The sequence below is a fragment of the Oncorhynchus tshawytscha genome, linkage group LG08 (assembly GCF_018296145.1).
Source record: "Oncorhynchus tshawytscha isolate Ot180627B linkage group LG08, Otsh_v2.0, whole genome shotgun sequence".
Lineage (NCBI taxonomy): Eukaryota > Metazoa > Chordata > Actinopteri > Salmoniformes > Salmonidae > Oncorhynchus > Oncorhynchus tshawytscha.
The window spans coordinates 15,230,827-15,258,047 of NC_056436.1; the positions used below are offsets into that span (position 1 = coordinate 15,230,827).

At 41.8% G+C, this 27,221-nt stretch overlaps 1 protein-coding gene across 1 annotated transcript in view; it reads left to right on the forward strand.

Annotated features, from left to right (window-relative positions):
- Positions 1–342: 342 nt before the first annotated feature.
- LOC112255785 (endoribonuclease Dicer-like) overlaps positions 343–27,221 on the forward strand; it is a 66,248-nt gene continuing 39,369 nt past the window's right edge. Inside the window, exons 1-10 of the mRNA XM_042326251.1 lie at positions 343–565; positions 21,812–21,869; positions 22,010–22,077; positions 22,910–23,113; positions 23,370–23,532; positions 23,837–23,967; positions 24,397–24,531; positions 24,883–25,043; positions 25,359–25,527; positions 26,079–26,237. Of these exons, the coding sequence (XP_042182185.1) occupies positions 23,000–23,113; positions 23,370–23,532; positions 23,837–23,967; positions 24,397–24,531; positions 24,883–25,043; positions 25,359–25,527; positions 26,079–26,237 (1,032 nt within the window). The 5' untranslated portion in view covers positions 343–565; positions 21,812–21,869; positions 22,010–22,077; positions 22,910–22,999. The remainder of the gene's footprint in view (positions 566–21,811; positions 21,870–22,009; positions 22,078–22,909; positions 23,114–23,369; positions 23,533–23,836; positions 23,968–24,396; positions 24,532–24,882; positions 25,044–25,358; positions 25,528–26,078; positions 26,238–27,221) is intronic.

The window sequence follows — 27,221 nt, forward strand, 5'->3', positions numbered from 1 at the left end:
CTGAATGATTTTCACTGTACCCTGCAATCACAACTGCAACCCTGTATATGTGACTATTAAACACTGAATCTCCAAATGTCCCTAGGTGGAACACTGCTGTTGCCCTTTTGCTTAAAAACATTTGTTTCAAGCAGGCTACAAAGTTGTGGAAACAAAATAACACGAATAAAGTTGGACAGCTCTTAAAGTTTCAGTCAATGTTATAGCTATTTTCCCGTTTCTTTGTTATGCACAAATCAGAATTTGACATTTACTTACTTTAACATGAGGGGCCAATGTTGGGAGTGGGGGAGTCGTTTTATTTGCGTAGTTGCTCTTTGGTTTTGAGGGGATTTGTATTCTCGACCACCACTCGCATGTCATCCAGGCTATGAAAAATATTTTTTTTACGTAGCTAGCTACTTTACGCAAAAGTGTTGCATTTCGAAGGCCCAGGTGAAAGGAAGTCTTGACGGTGGTGGATTAGTTCCTGACAGCAGCAGCAGGAGGGAATGGTGGAAAGGGGTATCAGACGAAATAACAGGACCATTTCCTATCAAGACGGCCCAATAAAAATATTTTATAGGTGAGGAAGTTTAACCGAAACACCCTGAATGCATGCTATTCCTTACTGGTGGCTATGTGCATGCCATGTCACATCCAACTATGTTAACTAGCAAGCTAAGCTAGTCAATAATGCTAGCAAACTAGCTAGTTAGCATGGCTAACTTTGTTTCCACATGATTATTGCAACTTTGCATGTAGCCATCTCCATTAGACGTGTCAGACAAAACAATTGTTAATACTTATCTGTATTGTATCTATATTGATTATATCTAGTCAATCAGCCAGTTACTAGCTACTTCGCTAGCCTGTTTCAAGTTCGGTAGCAAAGTTAGCTAGCTGCACGCGTGGGATTTTGACGTTTTGTTTGACTAGAACGCCATTGCATCAGCTATCAACTCCTTTACTAGTTATCAAACGACCAAATAATAAACATATTGTATGATTTGTCATGTATTTAGACATTTCCCAATGTATACACGTGTTCTCGTGGACGTGGTTGTTTGCCACCAGCTTGTTGTAGCTAGCTAGTTAGCCAGTAGCCACCTGTGCTTAGCTAGCTTGCTAAATGCTACTGCAACAGACAGTTTTGTTATCATTCACTCGCCAGTTAGCTATTTCCTTTCAATGAAAGGCCAAGGTCGCCTTGAGGCCTAATTTAGAATAGCTCGGTCGCTAGTGTTTTTCTAAATTATGTCCCTAATTTCTGGTCGTAGTTTGGAATGTGTTGGTTGATGATTCTAAACGAAAGTCGTCAGTTGCTAGTAAATTGTGCATAAATGTAGCTAACTATGTGCTATGTACACTTATGTTGATCAGTTAACTTTTGGAAAATCAGTGGACTGGTTATGATGGCTCATTCATTGATACAAATGTCCCCAGTCATATTGCCACAGTATGATTAGCTGGGGTTGTGGCATTGAGTAACACCGAATCAAGTCGTTTCACCACAGAGCTAGTTACCAGTATATTTGGTTTCACTGTCTGATCAAAGAGTTCAGTTGCTCATGTGAATTTGACTTGTTTAAAGTCAATTTTATATACCACAGGCCTATACCCACCCACCCCTGCTCAGTTTCAATATTAGCCCATGTTCCCGAATGTGAAAGCGGGTTTTGAGGTGGAGGGGGTTGTCACGTCACCATTTCCCCACATGTGCTTAGCAAATGTTTCTTCACACAAAACTGTTCTCTCTGTCACTAACCCCAAATGTGAGTTTCGGCAGAGTAACTTTTGACCAGGCCCCATTGGGTAGGGATGAGCTTTCCCAGGGTACTTAGGTACCAATACCATATGTTGGTAGTTGCCATATGGCCAAAACAAAAGTGAAAAAATAATTTCCTCTAAAATTAAAGTGAAAACACAACAAACTACATTTAGTCACAAACTGTCTCAACAATTCAAAATGTTACATGGCCACCTTCAATTTAGAATTTATATCCAATTTAATGAACCATTTCATATATTAGAGCCTTGAATTTGGCCTCTGGTGTGACAACAATTGTTAATATCAAGTTTTAATGATTCCCAAATAGACTAGATAATTATTTTTACTCATTAATTATATTATTGCATTTAAAATGAAAAACATTTCATTGGATAATAATGATAACCAAGTGTCTCACAATTACATTAAGATTCACTGGCATTAAACTAAACCTTGATTAAAAAAAACAATTATCATACTTGTGTATTATGTTACCTGCCCCATGCTTAACAATAATTAATGACACTTACAGAAGTTTCTGACACCTGTAAAAATGCTTCTAAACATCAGTAATGGATCCTCATTAAATCATTTGAAGTGTACTCATTCAAATTTAGGGCTGGCCCCGAGAAGAAGAAAAAATCAGGTCTTCTATTCTTTCGACCAATCGAAACAGGTGCTGTTAGATTACAATATAATTTTTTATGACCGTTTGGGACAATGTAAACAACACCAAATCAATTATAAGTGTACCAGAGTCTGTTGTAATGTTTTTTTGTTAAGCCTTTATTACAACAAAGACTAAAAACAGTCACATTCATTTGTGAATGGAATTACATAATGGAACGGTTTATTTATTGTGTAAGCTAATTATTCAAGACTCGCTTTATTTTAACACATAATGCTTGATTGCATTTCAAATCATGAATGACTTAGGCTGTGTGATTACATAAACGAATGATTGATACAGTAGCCTATATAAGTATTGAAATATAGGCCTAAGTTACGGTATTAAGACTAAACAGGATGCACTCTTAGGCCTACAGCTCAATGGTGATTATACTAGGCTGCTATACGAAGCCGATTAATGACATGTACTATTATAATGAACAAAATAATTGATGTAATAACAATAAGTAGATCAATAAAAAGTAGGGTTATTATTATAAATATAATTTATATATATATATTATATATTTTTTAATGACACGGAATCAGTAAGCTATTAAACACACACTCAAACAGGCCACAGAAGCGGGATATGTCGTATGTCTGTGTAAAAATTCCCTGTCTTCGGTCAGTTAGGATCACCACTTTATTTTAAGAATGTGAAATGTCAGAATAATAGTAGAGTGATTTATTTCAGCTTTTATTTCTTTCATCATATTCCCAGTGGGTCAGAAGTTTACATACACTCAATCAGTATTTGGTAGCATTGCCTTTAAATTGTTTAACTTGGGTCAAACGTGTTGGGTAGCCTTCCCACAATAAATTGGGGGAATTTTGGCCCATTCCTCCTGACAGAGCTGGTGTAACTGAGTCAGGCCTCCTTGCTCGCACACGCTTTTTCAGTTCTGCCTACACGTTTTTTTCTATGGGATTGAGGTCAGGGCTTTGTGATGGCCACTCCAATACCTCAACTTTGTTGACCTTAAGCCATTTTTCCACTACTTTGGAAGTATGCTTGGGGTCATTGTCCATTTGGAAGAACCATTTGCGACCAAGCTTTAACTTCCTGACTGATGTCTTGAGATGTTGCTTCAATTTAGCAACATAATTTTCCTTCTCATGATGCCATCTATTTTGTGAAGTGCACAAGTCCCTCCTGCAGCAAGGCGCTGCCACCTCCGTGCTTCACGGTCGAGATGGTGTTCTTCGGCTTGCAAGCCTCCCCCTTTTTCCTCCAAACATAACATTGGTCATTATAGCCAAACAGTTCTATTTTTGTTTCATCAGACCAGAGGATATTTTTCCAAAAAGCACTGTCTTTGTCCCCATGTGCAGTTGCAAACCGTAACCTGGCTTTTTTTATGGCAGTTTTGGAGCAGTGGCTTCTTCCTTGCTGAGCGGCCTTTCAGGTTATGTTGATATAGGACTTGTTGTACCCTGGATATGGATACATTTGTACCTGTTTCCTCCATCTTCACAAGGTCCTTTGCTGTTGTTCTGGGATTGATTTGCACTTTTCGCACCAATGTACGCTCATTTCTAGGAGACAGAACAGATCTCCTTCCTGAGTGGTATGATTGCTGCGTGGTCCCATGGGGTTTACACTTGCGGTGTGGTACCTTCAAGTGTTTGAAAATTGCTCCCAAGGATGAACCAGATTGTGGAGGTCTACATTTTTCTTTCTGAGGTCTTGGCTGATTTCTTTTGCTTTTCACCTGATGTCAAGCAAAGAGGCACTGAGTTTGAAGGGAGGCCTTGAAAGACATCCACAGGTACACCTCCAATTGACTCAAATTATGTCAATTAGCCCATCAGAAGCTTCTAAAGCCATGACATAATTTTCTGGAATTTTCCAAGCTGTTTAAAGGCACAGTCAACTTAGTGTATGTAAGCTTCTGACCCACTGGAATTGTGATACAGTGAATTATAAGTGAAATAATCTGTTTGTAAACAATTGTTTGAAAAATGACTTGTGTCATGCACAAAGTAGATGTCCTAACCCTCTTGCCAAAACTATAGTTTGTTAACAAGACATTTGTGGAGTGGTTGAAAAACAAGTGTTAATGACTCCAACCTAAGTGTATGTAAACTTCAGACGTCAACTATTTATATATATGGTTGATTTCTAAAGCCAGATACATTTAACAGTTAAGCTATTGATTAGACTTAAGTTGGGGTTTTCTCTCCTCAATTTTCTTAGACAATAAGACAAGGTCTCCTTATTCTGCTGCTATCTCCACCGCATTGTTCTCAACAATATGCTGGTTAACTTTGTTATTATGCACATGGTCTAGGCAAAGGCGTCAATTCAACAGCGCACTGATGTGTTTCAGAACCTCGGACAGTGACCGCTATCCAATGCGGGAGAAAGCGCGTTTGTTATATTATTTTTTATTCGTGTTGCACCATTGTTATGGAATATAACCATATACAATTTCAGAAACACATGTTTTAGGGTGATGGACAGTGTCATCCCCACGGCCTCCACGTTGGATCAGTCCACTCAGACAGGCGAGAATCAGTGTCTTGTATTTCCTCTGGTGTGACACGGTCTTCATGTCACACCAAGGGAAATAAAGCTGTCACACTGTTGGAAATCTCAGGCTGTATGGTCCAGTTTGGGCCTTATTGTTAACAGTAGGCCTTCAGTATGATTTCACCACATGTTTTTGTTGCTTTTTATACTTTAATTGTCAACAAATATTGTTTTCATATATACATTCAAAAAGCATCACACCAAAGAACTAAGAAACTGACACCTTTTATGGCAATGGCAGAAAAGTGCAATATTTTGGTACATGTTTCAGATACAATCTGTTCAGGCCATGTGCTCCAGCCATGTCTTCTGTACTTCCTCATTGCAAGAGAACCCTCCCCAGCGCAATGGTGTCCAAATGCTGGGTCGTTATCTAATCCCATAATTGTCCCACCAAGTGGACTTTGCTTTAGGGACAAAATGTAATCAATCAAAACTATTTGGAAATGTCATGAATAGACTTGGACTATTGTTAAAAAAAAAAAAAAAACTTCTGTGTATTCACTAAAAGCATAGGTAAAGGGAAGTGTTATTCATTTTTTCATGAATTTACTTAAGTTCAAAGTTCCATACCTTTACCTCAGACAGTCACACCATTGGACAATTGTCAAGTTTGGTTCAAAACTGTAAGAAAACATATAATACACTTCATGAATTTACTCGTGATCAAAGTAAAAAATCAAACCCATTTAAAAAGATGGAGAAAAAGCTATCAAGGCTAAATACTGGAGTTTTGGTGCAGGGTACTGCCAACTAGCGCAAAAATCATTTTCATATATTGTCAAAATGATACGATACAGTCAAAAATAATATCCCGAAATGTAACTGCAGTGTTGTGTTTGAGACCACCTAAAGTGAGACCAATTCAAGACCAGAGCGAATTGAGTCAGTCAAGACCAAGCCCGGAGGGGAGGCGATGGGTTCGAGACCAAGAGTCATAAGCAAGACCAGAAAAATGAGAGTCCAATTCAAGACCATGATTGTAATTTTGTCAAATTGCTATCATAATAAATGTCCAGTACTTCTGTGGTCATATGTCAGAAGAACATATGGGTTCTTTAGATATTTAGAAAAAAATGCATGCTGAGGGCAAGTAGGCATAGATATAAGGCAATTGCCATTCAACTGTATGACAGTGGAATCAACCAATCACATTTTGATTTGTCGTTTGTGGGAATGTTTTTACAAAAACGTATAGAAACTTCTCTTCTCGAAGGCCAACAGGTCACTGCGCAATAGCGAGCAGGAGTTTTACCACAGTTTTGCTAGCTAGCTTTTGTTGTAGTCTAGTTTGCTCCAGCTGCAGCAGGTGTTAGATGTTGTTGCCAATTTGTTAGCTTCAAGTGATCATCATCTGGTGAGTAGGACTGCTTTTTTTTTTATTGCAGCTCGCTTACTGTTAGCTATCTCTTCCAAAATAACTTATGTTGGTTTAGATCACCTAAAGTTTAAATTCATGTGATAGTTTTTTTTGTTGTACATTTCGATTGGGAAATGCTTAGCCTAATGGTTGTGTTTTTGTGTTCTTATCATTGGGACCTGCTGGCCTTTTATGTCTGAGTGAATGGGCTGCTTATCCTTTAACATCATGCTGCGTGTGATGGCTGTCTTTCTATCAGCCCTATGTGTTTTACAAAAAGTGCAGTCTCCAACATAGAGTGCGCTGGTATTACAGTCGCTGTCCTTTCAGAGTCACAAGCTTGTCACATCATTTTGATGTGTCACTCATAGTGTGATGGTGATGCTGTTAGGCTACCATAGGTTGTGTGGTTGTTGTCGTTGGTAGCGTTATCTGTGTGAGTGCTATTGATGTGAGTGGCAACCTGAAGCTCGTCTCAGTCTCAGGCTTGTTTGTTTCATTTGAGTGCATTTAAGTTATGCTATGTCAGGGCTTGACATTTTTTTGCCACTTGTCCTTCAGACATATAGGACTGACAAGTCCTGTGGTGTTGTGTGATGCAAGAAATCACGTCACAAAACAACAAATTATTATCATTGGTATTGACAAAGGATGGCTGCTGCTGTCTGATCCCATGTGTTATACAGTATCTTTTGCCTTTGTGGCCTTAAGCAAGGCACTTAAACCTCTACAAAGTAAAATATTGCACTGATAGGATACTGTATAAAACACGTGGTCCGTCAACCCTCTATCTGGAGAGCTACTGGGTGTTCAGGCTTTTGATCAAACCCTGCTTGAACACACCGTAGTCAGCTTAAGGTCCTGTTGAACAGCCGATTGTAAAAGAAATATATATATTTTTTTATAAATGTGGTGTATTTGCGCAGGGTTGGTTGGCTACCCTGCACGCCAGTAGCTCTCCTGGAATCTCCTGGAGGATGGTTGGCTAACCTGCACTCCCAGTAGCTCTACTGGAATCTCCTGGAGGATGGTTCGCTACCCTGCACTCCCAGTAGCTCTCCTGGAATCTCCTGGAGGATGGTATGCTACCCTGCACGCCCAGTAGCTCTCCTGGAGGATGGTTTGGAGGATGGTATGCTACCCTGCACGCCCAGTAGTTCTCCTGGAGGATGGTTTGCTACCCTGCACGCCCAGTAGTTCTCCTGGAATCTCCTGGAGGATGGTTGGCTACCCTGCACGCCCAGTAGCTCTCCTGGAATCTCCTGGAGGATGGTTGGCTACCCTGCACGCCCAGTAGCTCTCCTGGAGGATGGTTGGCTACCCTGCATGCCCAGTAGCTCTCCTGGAATCTCCTGGAGGATGGTTGGCTAACCTGCATGCCCAGTAGCTCTCCTGGAATCTCCTGGAGGATGGTTGCTACCCTGCACTCCCAGTAGCTCTGCTGGTATCTCCTGGAGGATGGTTTGCTACCCTGCACGCCCAGTAGCTCTCCTGGAGGATGGTTTGCTACCCTGCACGCCCAGTAGCTCTCCTGGAATCTCCTGGAGGATGGTTGGCTACCCTGCACACCCAGTAGCTCTCCTGGAATCTCCTGGAGGATGGTTGGCTACCCTGCACGCCCAGTAGCTCTCCTGGAATCTCCTGGAGGATGGTTGGCTAACCTGCACGCCCAGTAGCTCTCCTGGAATCTCCTGGAGGATGGTTGGCTAACCTGCACGCCCAGTAGCTCTCCTGGAATCTCCTGGAGGATGGTTGGCTAACCTGCACGCCCAGTAGCTCTCCTGGAATCTCCTGGAGGATGGTTGGCTACCCTGCACGCCCAGTAGCTCTCCTGGAATCTCCTGGAGGATGGTTGGCTAACCTGCACGCCCAGTAGCTCTCCTGGAATCTCCTGGAGGATGGTTGGCTAACCTGCACACCCAGTAGCTCTCCTGGAATCTCCTGGAGGATGGTTGGCTAACCTGCACTCCCAGTAGCTCTCCTGGAATCTCCTGGAGGATGGTTGGCTAACCTGCACACCCAGTAGCTCTCCTGGAATCTCCTGGAGGATGGTTGGCTAACCTGCATGCCCAGTAGCTCTCCTGGAATCTCCTGGAGGATGGTTGGCTAACCTGCACACCCAGTAGCTCTCCTGGAATCTCCTGGAGGATGGTTGGCTACCCTGCAACATTACAATTATAACCACATGTTTTTTTAATGTCTTTATAAAATATATTCCCTCATTCAATGAACCAGAGATCAAATGGCAACTGTTTGCGAGGTAGTTAATCTAAGATGTTTATCTATTTGTAAGGTTAAAATATTCAGTGTTCAGGGGAGATCTTGACAGCGTAGGAGTTACTTGTCAATTAGGCTATTCTAAGAACATATATATATATATGAACTTTGTCAGAATGTCATGGCAAGTATTGAATCCTAGCCAATTTTGAGCGTTTTACATCCGGAGTATGCAGCATTGGTTTCATCAACTCTGCACCTGTATCAACTGCGTTGGCTGTTTTCAGATTATACACGAGTACCAGTGGAAAGTTATTTTACGACATGGGACATGACAATGACATTAATACATGCTAATAGTTAACTAGCGAGAGAACCAGCCAAACTACACTATGTTTTGAATTGGCTATCTAGTTAGTTTGAATGTCATTATTATACCTACTGTGCGATGTCTCTCTCTTTCTCACTGCCTCTCTCTCTCCCCCCCTGGCAACGGCCTACTGGTACACACAGGTGATGCACACACCATGACTTTTCCAGGATTTTCATTGCTGCTCAAAAATGAGCTATAACTGTGCAAGTAACTCGCTAGCTAGCAATGAATATCAACAAATGAGGCTTTGATCTCAAAAAACGTGTCTAGCAACTGCATGATTGAAAGACCGCTTGTGCCTGTCAATGCAGGCCTACAATAATTCTACTCCATTACGCTCTGTAGAGATTGGGAGGACAGTGTGCAACACATTGCATCCGGAGGACACTGATTCAATTCGGATTGGAGTAACCTAATTGTTTGATATTGGGATTCTGGCAACTTAAATCTATATTTTTGTTGTCCGAGAATTTACACCCCCCCCCGGGCAAGCAGACAAGCGCTGATGTCGAGCTCTTTATATTTGTTATTTTTGAATTTGGTACAACTTGTTGGAAGATTTTTTTCCCCCACTGAAGGCCACGGTTCACCACTGAGCAAACATGTCTATAATAGATATAAAGACTGTTATAATCCCGTCCCCCCTTACCAATAGTGAGCGTGTAACTTTCAAACAACCCCCCCGTCTCCCCTTACTAATAGTGAGCGCGTAACTTTCAAACAATCCCCCGTCTCCCCTTACTAATAGTGAACGCGCAACTTTCAAACAATCCCCCCGTCCCCCTTACTAATAGTGAACGCGCAACTTTCAAACAATCCCCCCCCGTCTCCCTTTACTAATAGTGAGCGCGCAACTTTCAAACCATTCCCCCCACTCTCACCCCAATCTAGGAAATTCTGACGATCATGGCAAAGTTTAAAGATTGTTCTTCACTTTCATAAAAAAATGTAATGTTAAGAGTAAAGTAGGACGCCCAGGTTTCAACTAGGCGATAAGATAGTTTCATGAAAGGAGTGTATACAGTGCCTTGCAAAAGTATTCATCCCCCTTTGCGTTTTTCCTAGTTTGTTGCATTACAAGATGAAATTTAAATGGATTTTTATTTGGAATACAAGTAATGGACATACACAAAATAGTCCAAATTGGTGAATTGAAATGAAAAAACAAAAACAAAAGAGTGGTGTGTGCATATGTATTTGCCCCCTTTGCTAAGAAGCCCCTAAATAAGAGCGGGTGCAACCAATTACCTTCAGACGTCACATAATTAGTTTAAAGTCCACCTGTGTGCAATCTGTCACATGATCTCAGTATATATACACCAGTTCTGAAAGGCCCCAGAGTCTGCAACACCACTAAGCAAGGGGCACAGCCAAGCAAGCGGCACCATGAAGACCAAGGAGCTCTCCAAACAGGTCAGGGACAAAGTTGTGGAGATGTACAGATCAGGGTTGGGTTATAAAAAAATATCTGAAACTTTGAACATCCCACGGAGCACCATTAAATCCATTATTAAATAATGGAAAGAATATGGCACCACAATAAGCCTGCCAAGAGAGGGCCACCCACAAACTCACAGACCAGGCAAGGAGGGCATTAATCAGAGAGGCAACAAAGAGACTAAAGACAACCCTGAAGGAGCTGCAAAGCTCCACAGTGGAGATTGGCGTGTCTCTCCATAGGACCACTTTAGGCCGTGCACTCCACAGAGCTGGGCTTTACGGAAGAGTGGACAGAAAAAAGCCATTGCTTAAAGAAAAAAATAAGAGAACACGTTTGGTGTTTGCCAAAAGGCATGTGGAAGACTCCAAACATATGGAAGAAGGTACTCTGGTCAGATGAGACTAAAATTGAGCTTTTTGGCCATCAAGGAAAATGTTATGTATGGCGCAAACCCAACACCTCCATCACCCCGCGAAGACCATCCCCACAGTGAAGCATGGTGGTGGCGGCGACATCATGCTGTGGGGATATTTGTCATCGGCAGGGACTGGGAAACTGGTCAGAATTGAAGGAATGATGGATGGCGCTAAATACAGGGAAATTCTTGAGGGAAACCTGTTTATCTTCCAGAGATTTGAGACTGGGATGGAGCTTCTCCTTCCAGCAGGACAATGACCCTAAGCGTGATGTGCAAGTAAAGATACTGGGGTGCAAAAGAGCAAAACAAATAAAAAATAAAATAACAATATTGGGATGAGGTAGTTGGGTGGGCTATTTACAGATGGGCTGTGTACAGGTGCAGTAATCGGTAAGCTGCTCTGACAGCTGATGCTTATAGTTAGTGAGGGAGATATGTCTGCAGCTTCAGTGATTTTTGCAATTTGTTTGTCATTGGCAGCAGAGAACTGGAAGGAAAGGCGGCCGAAGAAGGTGTTGGCTTTGGGATGACCAGTGAAATATACCTGGAGTGTGTGCTACGGGTGGGTGTAGCTATGGTGACCAGTGGGCTAAGATAAGGCAGAGCTTTACCTAGCAAAGACTTTTATAGATGACCTGGAGCCAGTGGGTTTGACGACGGATCTGTAGCGAGGGCCAGCCAATGAGAGCATACAGGTCGCAGTGTTGGGTAGTATATGGGGCTTTATTGACAAAACGAATGGCACTATGATTGACTACATCCAATTTTCTGAGTAGGGTGTTGGCTATTTTGTAAATGACATCGACGAAGTCGAGGAATGGTAGGATAGTCAGTTTTACGAGGGTATGTTTGGCAGCATAAGCGAAGGAGGCTTTGTTTCGAAATAGGAAGCCGGTTCTAGATTTAATTTTGGATTGGAGATGCTTAATGTGAGTCTGGAAGGAGAGTTTACAGTCCACAGTCCGTAGCATTTGATATTTTTCCGCATTGACATTACCAGAGAATTTAAGACCTTTTTTGTAATAACATAGTATATGGGATTGATTTTATGAAATTTGGCTTAATTCATTTGATTAATATTATGTTTCTATTCAGAGAAAATCGAAACCCTCACGGTTTCTATGGCGCTGTACAATGTGACGTCAGGAGGATTCTAAATAGTTTGCCTTCATTAGCCAACTTTGTTCCAATATTTCTGTAAATCAGTGATATTTATTCCCATAGCAATTCGTTATGGAATGGATCCATAACTAAATCAACATCTGTATTTTGAAAGAGGATTTTTTTTTAACAAAATGTGTTTTTGTTTGTTAGGCTTCTGTGCAGTCGACAATAAATACTGTAGTAAACATGGGTAAGTGCCTAATTCCTTACATAAGGGAGAGCAGGCCATGTCTGTAATACAGAATGCAGGACATGCATTATTTCATAGTTCATAGTGATGTCTTCACTATTATTCTGCAATGTAGAAAATAGTAAAAATAAAGAAAAATCCTGGAATGAGTAGGTGAGTCTGAACGTTTGACTGGTACTTCCTTATATAATTTGATTCTTTCCATGAAAAAGAATGGAGAGGAAAATATGGCGTCCTACAATATGATTCCATATGTGTTATTTCATTGTTGTGATGTCTTCACAGCATAGTTGTGATGTCTACTACAGAATTATATATTAGACATTAATCAACACTAGTGAGACTCATTTCGCCTATGGTAGGCCTACAGTATATTGAAAAAAAAAAATTAAATGCCGCGACTCTCCGCCAATAATTACATTTAGAGGATTGGAGGACTCTATATTAATATCTAAGGGGCATTTTCCGTTAGGATCTGTGAGAATATCTGACAATATCTAAGGGTCTTTTATATAATTCTAAATTAATTTATTATAATAACCACTTTGTTAAAGGGTAATGATAGGAGAGTTTGTTTTCATTTAACCTAGAGTGAGCAAGAAAAAGGCTTCTATTCAGTCAACACACATCTCAGGAATATGGCATATTTGAACAAGTAATTCGTTATGGATCCATAACTAAATAAACATCAGCATTTGAAAGAGTATTTTTATCATTATTCTATTTACGAAAGCATAGTTGCTGATGAAGAAATACAATACTGTACAGTATTGGGGTGGCAAGGTGGCCTAGTGGTTAGAGCATTGGACTAGTAACTGGAAGGTTGCAAGTTCAAACCCCCGAGCTGACAAGGTAACATTTCTGTCGTTCTGCCCCTGAACAGGCAGTTAACCCACTGTTCCTAGGCCGTCATTGAAAATAAGAATTTGTTCTTAACTGACTTGCCTAGTTAAATAAATATGGATAGTACAGCATTTTGAAGATATAAGCCAGCTGCATTTGTTTTTTAGGCTACTGTGCAGTCTGACAAATAAACATAGAATACAGTACTGTAATTTCCGGACTATAAGCCTCTACTTTTTCCCCACGCTTTGAACCTCGCGGTTTATACAATGACAAGATTCATGCCGCCAATAAACTGAGCACCGTCACATAATGTGACGTAAATCGAGCGCGCTCAAACTTCCCATCATTCTGATTACGGTAGTCATTTTGTCACCCTCATCATGGCAAAGACACGGAGAAATGCATATGATGCAGCTTTCAAGTTGAAGGCGATCGATCTGGCTGTTGGAAAAGGAAATAGAGCTGCTGACAGCGTGGAGCATTGTCAAAAAATCCACTATCATCAACGGGTTTCGAAAGGCTGGACTGCTGCGTGTTGAAGAGGGCAGCGATCCAACATCGGATGAAGCAATTCTGAGGCTATTCATCTCCGACACCGAAGGAGATGACTTCAGTGGTTTCAGTGCACAGGAGGAGGAAGATAGTGACCAATGACTTTCTTGGTAGGCTACTGTTTACTGCTATTTTTTAAATTTTTGTTACAAGCCGTGTTTCGTTTAAAGGCTGTGTAAAGTTAATTTGTTTCAATGTACCGGTAGGCACCTGCGGCTTATAGACATGTGCGGCTTATTTATGTACAAAATGCATTTTTTTATTTTTTATTCAGTGGGTGCGGTTTATATTCAGGTGCGCTTAATAGTCCAGAAATTACGGTACATACTGTAGTAAACATGGGAAATGCCTAATTCCTTACATAAGGGAGAGCAGGCCATGTCCAGACTTTCTCGGTGACCACAAGTACTCATTAACTCTGTCTTTTAATGCTTTTTCGGGTTGCATCAGTCATGGAAGGAAACTCCTGAGACACAGTATTAACGATGATCACCCGGAGGTTCACTGGTAAGCTACATTTGCCTCGAGATCCATCCGTTTGTATTCTGTGCCCAGTCGAGGTAACTCTCTTCGATTACACATCCTTGGAATAGCAGAACAGCATAACGGTCTGGGCGGCCCTTGCTGTGCCTGGTGAGCAGTTGGTCAAGTTCTGTTGTCAGGGCTTTCAGCAGGAACGGAAAATCTACTGGAGACATTTAAAAAATACTGGTAGACTTGGGGATTTTGGTCACGGACAGTGCCATTCACAAACACTATCATCAGATGCCTGTTTTACGCCGAACTCGAAAGCCCAGGAAAATTCACAGGTACAGTAGACTACCATATTTTAATGTAGGCCTAATAATGCTAAAAAATAATGCTTAAATAAATCGACTGCTGATCTTTACTGTATGCTGCACATTTTCACATTGTATTTCATTTCCAGTGAGACTATTCAAGCCATCAACTCACTGTTGAATGAAAATGACGAGCGATCGGCAATCTGTAATCTGCTGGCATCACGGCACGACATCAACATCGCTCTAATTACAGTCAGAAGACAGTTGAAGAAACTTGGGTGGACTTACAGAAAGGCTTAGTAAGAAAATATATATATATATTCTTTTAATTATCAGAACATTAACCAGGTGTGTTCACTTGTTTTGTACTGTTCTGTAGTTTCGACCCAATGATTCGTCTGACAAAGAACTTTGCGCTCTGCAGGCCCAGGCATGGATCAAAGCTGCCGAGACGTTCAATAATGTCATCGTCACAGACTAATCAACCGTGGCCCTTGAGCAATTTGCTCAAAATTGCTACAAAAAAAAGGAAGATCAAACGAGCCGAGTCCCAAGCATCTGCTCAAACTCCATGTGTGAGGGGCAATTTCTCGCCAGGGACCAGGCCCATATTTGACTTTTGATGGTGAGTTTGGCTATTTACAAAGCAAAAGGTACATCAAATATTGTAGGCTACAACTCAGTCTGTTATGTGTTCCACAATAATTCACCTTGCCTCCTTTTTCAGGTATGGCTCAAGATTTATTTTTCTTTCTTTGAGGAAGAAAACCTTAGGAGATATGGACCCTATGTCAGAGAGGTGTTTCTGGGACCACATTGTTTCTTTCAAAGTAGGATTATAGCCATTTTTAATTACATTTAGGCCTATTTACATGTATATTTCTATTAATGTACCTAATTTTGGCTAAGGGCATAAACTAGGTCAGGACGCCAGCAGAGTAAGTAGTTCACAACACATGTAGTAAAATAAAGGTTAAATAAAAATGTAAAAATAAGACCTACAACACATTCGGTAGGCCTACAGTATATCTAAAAATATATTTTTCATCTCTACATGTAGGTCTCCTGATTTTTAAACCCGGTCAAACTGGTTTGGCATCAACTGAAAACATTCATCCGTAACTCTGCCAAGCCGACAAGCACAGATGAACTGGTCAAGGCCATCAAGATGTTTTTGGCTTGAGAAATTGACCATACAACAATGCAACAAATACATTGATAATCTCAGCAAGGTTTTACCTGTGGTTTTGGAGCTGGGTGGAAGTGCGACTAAAATGTAGTTTATATAAACATCCGCATTTGAATGTATTTTTCTCGTTTATTTTATTTTTATTAACAAAAGCATAAAGATGTTGCGGAATAAATACTGTACTGCTGTTTGTTAGAAATGTAACACTTTAGAGTACTTAAGCATCAAACGTTGATGGATTTTCACAACAGTAGCAGGTGGTTATAGGTTAGTAGGTTATACAAAGGTAGGTTATACAAAAAGTCTATTGTTCTGCTAATAGGAAACATTAGCATGATGGACATCACCTGCTACAGTTGTGAAAAACAAGTGTTTGCAAACCGGTTTTCAAAATGCCTCCAGTTGTCCATCACTACTGTAAATAAAAACACATTTTGTTTCCATTCTTTATTGTGTCACACATCATTTATCTACCTTTCCAATAACTTTTAGAGTTTGGGATTTACAAATGTGCGCTGTTTAATTATTTATTTATTTCACCTTTATTTAACCAGGTAGGCTAGTTGAGAACACGTTCTCATTTACAACTGTGACCTGTCCAAGAATAAAGCGAAGCAGTTTGACACATACCACAACACAGAATTACACACGGAATAAACTGAAATAGTCAAAAATACAGTAGAAAAAAAATCTATATACAGGCTTTTTTTTCTTTAAATTATTGTTTTACGTAGGATGCTACATTTTTGACCAATTGTAAGTAGGCCCAATAAAGCCTCATAGCCTCCCTCAGCCAGTTATGTTATTTTATATAGGTCTAGGCTCTGAAGAAATCGACTCTAATTAAGCACACTTGGTGTTTGTAAAGTCAAATTAAAATGAAGATTATTGTTGAAATGAATTGCTCGACTGGTGTAGATTTTTGTGTGCAACACTTGCATAACAAGCTGGCTATATTTTCAACACCAGCCTACCCCAACACCAGCCTACCCCGGCCAATGAAGCCCTACCCCGGCCAAACCCGCTGGGCCAATTGTGCGCTGCCCTATGGCACTCCAAATCACGGTCGGATATGATACAGCCTGAATTCAAACTATATTTCTATAAATATTTTTTGGGGTTCATAACAATAACCGTGTGTATGTAGTTGTGGAAAGATGGACACCAATTATTTGTTACAAGCTGGGGGGGTTCACACCTTGCTCGGCTATTAGACAATTCTTTAGTAAAGGTTGAATAGTCTATTGTTCAGCTAATAGCCCTCCTGCTATGCTTGTGAATAACGAATGATAATACTTTTCCCCCTTTCCACATGTCAAAGATTCCAATAGATAGTGTTTTTAGCACAATCGGCCCCAAACCCAGTTAATACCTTTGGGCACAGTTGATAGCGTGCTGGACTTCGGGCTTGAATGTTGAGGGTTCGAAACCTGCTCCCTGCTTGTTTCATTACATTATTATGCAGGTCTCAGAGCAAATAGCCTGGATTGTTACTCCCATCTCATTCCTAGCACGCGAACCAGCAGGTACATCTCAATGGTCACTACCAAAGCCAATTCTTCCTTTTGCCGGTCTTTCCTTCCAGTTCTCTGCTGACTGGAACGAACTGCAAACATCACTGAAGCTGGAGACTCATCTCTCCCTCACCAGCTTTAAGCACCAGCTGTCAGAGCAGCTCACAGATCACTGCTCCTGTACATAGCCCATCTGTAAATAGCCCATCCTACTACCTCATCCCCATACTGTATTTATTTATTTATCTTGCTCCTTTGCACCCCAGTATCTCTACTTGCACGTTCATCTTCTGCACATCTACCATTCCCGTGTTTAATTGCTATATTGTAATTACTTCGCCACCATGGCCTATTTATTGCCTTACCTCCCTTATCCTACCTCATTTGCACACACTGTGTATAGACTTTTTCTACTGTATTATTGACTGTATGTTTGTTTATTCCATGTGTAACTCTGTGCTGATGTATGTGTCGAACTGCTTAGCTTTATCTTGGCCAGGTCGCAGTTGTGAATGAGAACTGGTTCTCAACTAGCCTACCTGGTTAATTAAAGGTGAAATAAAAAATAAAAACACCTGGTATTGAATATGACAGAAAAAAAACTTTGCAATTTTCGTAAATTAACTTCATGACAAAAAAATATGCACAATTGTTTGTCTCTACAGTACATTAACTAACATATTCGTCTCAATTGTACATTTTTTGCTTGACTCGTTATGCCGTTAAAACTGCTTACATTTGCCTCCCCATAATGTTTTGTCAGCCATCTATGCTGAAGAAAGCCCCCAGGGAGGGGTGGCTCTGTGTGAAATTTGTCATTGGAATCACTCGATATGATTGTTCATATAAAAACCTTGGGACCCAAATGCATAATGAGTGCTCTAACTCCCCCTTGTGGTGCTCTGGAGCAATGAAGCCGTGACGTTGGGTACCTCTAAGTCCCGCAGCGTAAGCTCGCAACTTTTTAAAGGAGAAACCACTGTATTTGTAGTTGTTCACATATTCTAAGTCAGAACCAGCCAGAGTAGTGATGCTAGTCGGGCGGGCGGCAGCGATCAGTTGAAGAGCATGTATTTAGTTTTGCTAGCATTTAAGAGCAGCTGGAGGCCACGGAAGGAGTGTTGTATGGCATTGAAGCTCGTTTGTAGTTTTAACACAGTGTCCAAAGAAGGGCCAGATGTATACAGAATGGTGTCGTCTGCGTAGAGGTGAATCAGGGAATCACCAGCAGAGGGCCTCCCGGGTGGCGCAGTGGTTAATGGCGCTGTACTGCAGCGCCAGCTGTGCCACCAGAGACTCTGGGTTCCCACCCAGGCTATGTCGTAACCGGCCGCATCTGGAAGGTCCGTGGGGCGACGCACAATTGGCTTAGCGTCGTCTGGGTTAGGGAGTGTTTGGGCAGTAGGGATATCCTTGTCTCATCGCGCACCAGCGACTCCTGTGGCGGGCCGGGTGCAGTGCACGCTAGCCAAGGTTGCCAGGTGCACGGTGTTTCCTCCGACACATTGGTGCGGCTGGCTTCCGGGTTGGATGCGCACTGTGTTAAGAAGCAGTGTGGCTTGGTTGGGTTGTGTATCGGAGGACAAGTGACTTTCAACCTTTGTCTCTCCCGAGCCCGTACGGGAGTTGTAGCGATGAGACAAGATAGTAGCTACTAACAATTGGATGCCACGAAAAAGGGGTAAAATTTAAAAAAAGAAAAGAAAAAAAAAAGAATCACCAGCAGCAAGAGCGACGTCATTGATGTATACAGAGAAAACAGTCGGCCCGAGAATAGAACACTGTGGCACCCCCATCGAGACTGCCAGAGGAACTCTATCTGAGAAGTAGTTGGTGAACCAGACGAAGCAGTCATTTGACAAAAAAACAAGGCTGTTGAGTCTGCCGATAAGAGTGCGGTGATTGACATAGTCGAAAGCCTCGGCCAGGTCGATGACGAACGCTGCACAGTACTGTCTTTTATCGATGGAGGTTATGATATCGTTTAGGACCTTGAGCGTGGCTGAGGTGCACCCATGACCAGCTCAGAAACCAGATTGGATAGCGGAAAACGTACGGTGGGATTCGACATGGTCGGTGATCTGTTTGTTAACCTGGCTTTCGAAAGAGAAAGGCAGGGCAGGATGGATATAGGTCTGTAACAGTTTGGGTCTAGAGTGTCAGGGGTATGACCGCGGCAGCTTTCCAATCTTTAGGGATCTCAGACAATACGAAAGAGAGGTTGAACAGGCTAGTAATAGGGATTGCAACAATTGCGGTGGATAATTTTAGAAAGAGAGAGTCCAGATTGTCTAGCCCAGCTGATTTGTAGGGGTCCAGATTTTGCAGCTCTTTCAGAACATCAGCTATCTGGATTTGGGTGATGGAGAAGGGGGGGCTTCGGCAGGTTGCTACGGGGGGGTGCAGCGCTGTTGGCCTGGATAGGGGTAGCCAGGTGGAAAGTATGGCCGGCCGTAAGAAAAATGCTTATTGAAATTCTCGATTATCGTAGATTTATCGTGGTGACAGTGTTTCCTTGCCTCAGTGCAGTGGGCAGCCGGGAGGAGGGGCTCTTATTCTCCATAGACTTGTGTCCCAAAACGTTTTGGAATTAGTGCTGCAGGATTCAAATTTCTGTTTGAAAAAGCTACTCTTAGCTTTCCTAACTGACTGTATATTGGTTCCTGACTTCCCTGAAAAGTTGCATATCGCTGGGGCTATTTGACGCTGATGCAGTACGCCACAGGATGCCTGGTTCTATCAGCTTACTGTTTGATGAAATAACACACTTGACTCGAGGGAGCCAGAGATCTAGATAACCAGAAGAAAGAAAAAATAACGTACCCTGACCCAACCATTCTCCTCCTGCTGGCTTTCGCAGGTTCTGCCATTACTCTCCTGAAGTTGCCGGTAATAGGCTATACGGGGAGTCGGCAACCTTTTGTCATGTGGAATGCCAATTTATATTAACATTTCTACCGATCTGCGTGCCAGTTCTGGTTTTCATATGCACATTTTTGTGGAACAATTTCATTTAATTTATAATGTCTTATCTCAAAATCAATGTCACGTGGTTAATCAAATTTCTCTCCAAATCTAACTGAAAATGATAAACCTAAAAAGTAAATATGTAAAAATAGCCTACAAAAAGGCAACAAATAAAAACATTGTACAAAATATCCTGATAGTTACTTTTTAAAAATCCTATAAATAACAGGCTACACATGGCCTGTGTGCAAGGAACTTGAAACGTTGTATCAACGATCAACTTCAGTCGGCCTCAAGCTTGCACTAGCAAACTTCCATCATTGTATAAAGTATCCTGGGCCCTCACAGTTTCCTGCTCCAGTGAGCTCGGGACAGACACAGCTGGAGGCTATTTGCGCAAGGGATTAGAAGCAGATCTTGACATTGGCAAGGGCTCACCAGAGTGGAGCATCTCAAATGTTGTACTGTTTGAGCTCCTGTTCCTCTTATAGAATATTAGCACAGAAGTATTGTGGAGCTCCTACACCTATATATAAACAGTACCATCACCCAAGTCAAGCACTGATAAGAAGTAATCAGGTAGGCCTGTTTGATTACGTTTCCACTGGATCACGCTGAGTGGTTATGGAAAGGGAGGGGCCTGGAAAGATTTTTCCAATAAATTGAGGTACTATTGTCATTCTCAACGGATATAAAAACATTGTTTGTTTGCTTGCTTTTTGAGGTGAAGAAAACATTACTTTGAGAAGCTCCACAGCTTAACGTACCATTGGTGTGGTACGTTAAGCCAATCAAAAATACTATCAGATACCCAAATTGACACATTTTATATGCAAAGGTGTCATCCAAGGTAAAGGGTGGCTACTTTGATGAATCTCAAATATATAAAATATATTTTGATTTGTTTAACACTTTTTTGGTTACTACATGATTCCATATGTGTTATTTCATAGTTTTGATGTCTTCACTATTCTACAATGTAGAAAATAGTACAAATAAAGAAAAACCCTTGAATGAGTCGGTGTTCTCAAACTTTTGAGCGGTAGTGTACTTATGCGTAATCAGGTGCGTGTCCTTACTCAATATTGACAGGAGCACTCCAAACAAAAGACAATGACTAAATTGAATTTAATTGACAACTCAGAAATGGACTGAAATAAACAAAAACTTGTTTCTCACAAGTTTAGCATAGGTTGTGTGCTCTGCGAACAATGTGTCAATTCCGAGAATGAGAACGGTAAGACTGGAATAATAACATATTGAAAGCATTAACATAAATGACCATAACTGGTCGACCAAACAATCGACCAGTAGACTAATTGGGGTTAGGCCTAATATAATGGTTTGTATTTTATTTATATATGCATGTATGTTCTCTCTTGGCATGGCGTCAGAGAGACTGGCACACCATCCCATTCCCTAAGTAGTGTACTACCTTTGACCAGGGCCCATGGGGGCTCTGGTCAAAAGTAGTGCACTATATATGGAATAGAGTGCCATTTGTGATGCAGTCAGCGAGAGGCAGTCAACCGCCTTATAACCAGCAGCAAATGTGATCACTCAATAAAAATGAGGGCTTGTGCTGGCTGAGCTGAAATGACTGCTGGTATTGGTTGCAGCTGTGTTGAGCAGCGGTAGTCGGGGCAGACGTGGGGTCTTGATTTTAGGGCGGCAACAATGTGTTGAAAAGCTAGTGGCCATCCAGAATTTAGATTACCCTCCCATTCCACCGCCCTCCCTCCTCCACTCCCCTCCGGCCCACACCAGAACTCTCCCATTTCCTCCCATCAAGATGTCTGTGCTCTCATGTATTTTCCCTTTCTGTCTGTGATTTCTTTTTTAGGAAGGAAAAATCTTCAGCTTCTCATGCCCTGCCATTACAGCCAGTCAACTGCATAGAGGTAAAAATACATTTTACCATAAGCCTGACATATGATAGTTAGCCTTAATCTAGGAAACAACAGTTTCATTTGCTTTTGTGCAATAGGTCTGTCAATGGTTTTAATGTTAAGGGGGTTGTGTTGTGTGTTTCTCTGTACAGCTCCTCTAGTTGAGATGAAGCCTAGAAGAAGTCCTGCCTGGCCCATCACAGAGTCTATGCCGCTACCTGTAAGTATACATTTCACTTGTGTGAATATCATGTTTATTGTTGATCATGTCTTGTCAATAATATTAGTAATTATTGTATTACTGGTAACATCATGCTGTCTGTTACTTCCTGAACCTGTTAGCTTTAAGAGGAGGATAAATATTCAATGATTTATTATTGGTCATGTCATCCAATAATATTAGCAATTATTGTATTAGGGCAATTCCATGGTGACAGTGATGCTGAGACTCAGCCCTTTCATTATACGTTGTATGTCAAACAAAAACCATTTATTTCAAAGTTTAACAAACCATACAACTCTATGCACAAAGACCACTTTTAACCATTTCCACTGACATTTTTACAAAGACACGTTTATGTGAAGAACAGTGCAGATTTTATTTTTTATTTTTTATATTTTTTTAATTTTTTTATTTCACCTTTATTTAACCAGGTAGGCCAGTTGAGAACAAGTTCTCATTTGCAACTGCGACCTGGCCAAGATAAAGCATAGCAGTGTGAGCAGACAACACAGAGTTACACATGGAATAAACAATTAACAGGTAGTAGATGCAAAGTTTGCTAACAGAATGATGGCACAAACAGCACCAACTGTCATTCTGTTACCGAAGTTTTCATCTGCACTGAGTCTGCATCACTCTGTTACTGTGGAATTGCCCATAATTAGCAACATCATGCCTGCATGCTGTCTGTTTCTTTCTGAACCAGTTAGCTACAGAGGAGGAGATTGATTCAATTATTTATTATTGATCATGTCATTCAATAATATTAGCAATTCTTGTATTATTAGTAACATCATGTCTGCATGCTGTCCGTTTATTTCTGAACCAGTAAGCTTTAGAGGAGAGGAATGATGAAATTAGATAAAAAATAAAGTGGAAGAGTGGAGGACCGCACCCCCCAGCATCCCCCAAAAGCAGCATGGCAGGACTCCAGCTGGTCACCCCCGCCTCCAATCCCATGGGGCCTTTCTTTGGTCTCCCGTGGCAACAGGAGGCCATCCACGACAACATCTACACGCCTAGGAAATATCAGGTGAGGAATGAGCAAGTAGTCCAGCTAACAATTGAGAGAGGAGAGTGCAATGAGGAGAGTGCATTGCGTTGTATGTAGACATTGGTACATTCACCATTGATCTTTCGCTCAATAAACTGCGAACATTCGTCAGTGTGCAGCATCTATCTTTTATTTCACAAGTTTATTCATTTGTAACCACCAGTGCATTTATTTGCAACCAGTTATAGTGCACAAGGTTTGAAACTAATGACTGTGACCTCATCTGTCCTGCCAGGTTGAACTTCTTGAAGCAGCTCTTGAACACAATACTATTGTCTGCTTAAATACTGGCTCAGGGAAGACTTTTATTGCAGTGCTCCTAACTAAAGAGCTCTCCCACCAAATCCGGGGAGATTTAGTCGAACAGGGGAAGAGGACAGTTTTCCTGGTGAATGCAGGTAGCTACATTTAAAGACGCAGATAAATGTACTATTTGGTGCATCCCAGTTCTTCACACTTTTCCCAAAGTGTGCATGTGCACTCCCTGTCATGGATTTAAAAGCATTAGATTGGTGTAAGCATTGGTTGGAGGAAGTTTCACCATTGTTAAATCCATTTCAGGCAGAGTGGAAGTGCACACTTTAAGGGGAAGGGTGGAGAGTCACAATGCAGCCTAAGTATGAACTTCTAATAAGTGTACATCAATATGATTGAGACCATGATTCTTCTGTTTTCCCCTCTTCTGTTCCATGGTAAATAAAGCATCGTCTGTGATTCAGCAAGCAGCTAGTGTTAGGACCCACTCTGATCTCCAGGTTGGAGAATACATGTGTGTGGAGAAGACCTCATTATGGTCCAGGGAAAAGTGGAGCCAAGAAATGATTGAAAATCAGGTGCTGTTCATTGAACCAACTTTCTGGAAAATTACCAATTGTTATCAATTTTCATATAATTCTAAGCAATTGCCAGAATAAAGTACCAATTGTCATCAATGTTCATATAATCCTAAGCAATTGCCAGAAAAAAGTACCAATTGTCATCAATTTTCTTATAATCCTAAGCAATTGCCAGATTAAAGTACCAATTGTTCTTTCAGAGTTCTTTCATGATAAATACCAATGGTAATTCTACAAAATAAAACATTACCAAAGTTTTCTCCCCTCAATTTCAACAACTTAGAAAAAAAACACCCTCAGTGTTTTGTCCATAAGTTGGAGAAGTTATTAATTGTGTCCTTCACAGAATACTGTCTCACAACTATAATCTATTCTTCGAGGCAATATGCCATCCTCCACTCACTCTATCCATCGTTTCTGTTCTAGGTGCTCGTTATGACGTGCCATATCTTCCTGCATGTGCTGAAGAGTGGAGTGCTGCCACTATGGAAACTCAACCTGGTGGTGTTTGATGAGTGTCACCTGGCAATCACGGACCATCCCTACCGGGAGATAATGAAGGTACATTTACTATCTGTTCTACGTAGCAATGCATTCAACTGTCGCTTGAAAGCCAAGCACGTACTCTTCCTTCCCTGTATGGAGAAAGCCAAGGCCTTATGGAGATTGGAGATGATTCATTATATTGTTCCCCATTTTGTAGATGAGAAAAGTGTGGTCAGTCAGCCTTCATTATTGGACCCCATTGGAGGCTGGTCAATGTTTTTGGAGTTTCCTTGTTTTAGGCTGGCTCAGTCTTCCTGTCTCCCATTTCTTTGTTTCCAGTGATGTGATTGCTGTCTCTTCATCTCTGTTTCGTCTATCTCTCCTCTGTTTCAGTAATGTGTGGGCTGTGTCTATCTCCTGTTTCAGCTATGTGAGGGCTGTCCGTGCAGCCCTCGGATCCTGGGTCTCACTGCATCAATTTTGAATGGTAAATGTGACCCGTCTGAACTGGAACAGAAGATCCAGAACTTGGAGCGGATCCTGCGGAGCAATGCAGAGACAGCTACTGACCTTGTTGTCCTTGACAGGTAATTCTACACATCATGTATTCACAAAGCGTCTCAGTGGGACTGCTGATCTGGAACAGGTACCTCCTGTGCACATAATCTAAGGGCTCGATTCAATCCGTATCGTGTAAGTTCAGCTGTATAGCGCGATTGAAATGTTAAGGTCATTTGTGATTGAGCCGACATATGCAGTGTTTACCATGAATGCAATCTTGGCTAACGTGGGAACATTGCCTTTAGATTTAAATTGCACTGAACTTCTGGGTACCGATTGAATCGAGCCCTCACTTATTATGATTGAAAATGGAACAGTTAACTGTGTTGTGTGTGTCCCAGATATGCCTCCCAGCCCAGAGAGGTGGTACTGGACTGTGGACCCTACCTGGACAAGAGCGGCCTTTCAGAGCATCTACTGAGCGAGCTGGACGAGGCTCTCCACTTCCTCAACGACTGCAACATACCTGTGCCTCGAGAGGACAGAGACCCCACCTTCATATCCAAACAGGTCTGACCCCACCTTCATATCCAAACAGGTCTGACCCCACCTTCATATCCAAACAGGTAGCCTAGTGGTTAGAGCGTTGGACTAGTAACCGGAAGGTTGCAAGTTCAAACCCCCGAGCTGACAAGGTACAAATCTGTCGTTCTGCCCCTGAACAGGCAGTTAACCCACTGTTCCTAGGCCGTCATTGAAAATAAGAATTTGTTCTTAACTGACTTGCCAGGTAAAATAAATAAATAAAATATCCAAGCAGGTCTGCTAATGAGAATGTGTGCATAGTCCTAATCTACACCATAGAGTATTGAATAGCAAAAGTATGTTTTAAGGGAGAAGTGAGGCTGGTCTGAAGCTTTAAAAAAGAACGGAAATTCACATGAGCACCACAAGGCCTAACTTCACCCATGCACTACAAATGTTTTCTGGCATACAGCTTTGACCTATTACAGGAGCTATGTTGGCCTACTGTACCTCAAACAACATGTAGACTACTACACACATGTTTTTTAGGATTAAAACATTCTCAAAGATCCTCATTGAATGATCTCCTTCCCCAGGTGCTGAGTGACTGTCGGGCGGTGCTGTTGGTGCTGGGGCCGTGGTGTGCCGACAAGGTGGCTGGCATCATGGTGAGGGAGCTGCAGAAGTACATCAAACACGAACAGGAAGAGATCAACAGGAAGTTCCTGCTCTTCACCGACACCATCCTGAGGAAGGTATGTGTGTAACGACTTACTCTTGTGTATGTTCTTTGTGTGATTCCCGTTGAGTTTGGTCTCCTGTCTTACTATGTAGGCCTAGCTGAGTTCTGTAAAGCACTTGCGTGACATCCATTGCTGTAATAAGGGCATGGCATCCATTGTTGTACCTACATGTTAGAAGCAGACCACCATAGTCCCTGTGCTCAAGGAAGCGAAGGTAACCTGCCTAAATGATTACCACCCTGTAGCACTCACGTTAGTAACCATGAAGTGCTTTGAAATTCTGGTCATGGCTCACATCAACAGCATCCTCCCAGATACCCGAGACCCACTCCAATTCGCATACTGACCCAGCAGATCCACAGATGACGCAATCTCAATCGCACTCCAAACTGCCCTTTCCCACCTGGACAAAAGGAAAACCTATGTCAGAATGCCGTTCATTGACTACAGCTCAGCGTTCAACACCATAGTGCCCATGAAGTCCATCACTAAGCTAAGGACCCTGGAACTAAACACCTCCCTCTGCAACTGGATCCTGGACTTCCTGATGGGCCGCCCCCCAGGTGGTAAGGGTAGGCAACAACACATCCGCCACGCTGATCCTCAACACTTGGGCCCCTCAGGGGTGTGTACTTAGTCTCCTGTACTCCCTGTTCACCCACGACTCCAACACCATCATTAAATTTGCTGACGACACAGCAGTGGTAGGCTTGATCACCGACAACAATGAGACAGCCTATAGGGAGGAGGTCAGAGAACTGGCAGTCTGGTGCCAGGACAACAACCTCTGCCTCAACGTGATCAAGACAAAGGAGTTGATCGTGGACTACAGGAAAAGGCGGGCCGAACAGGTCCCCATTAACATTGACATGGCTGTAGTGGAGCTGGTCTAGAGTTTCAAGTTCCTTGGTGTCCACATCACCAACAAACTATCATGGTCCAAACTAGAGGTCGGCCGATTAATCGGAATGACCAATTAATTAGGGCCGATTTCAT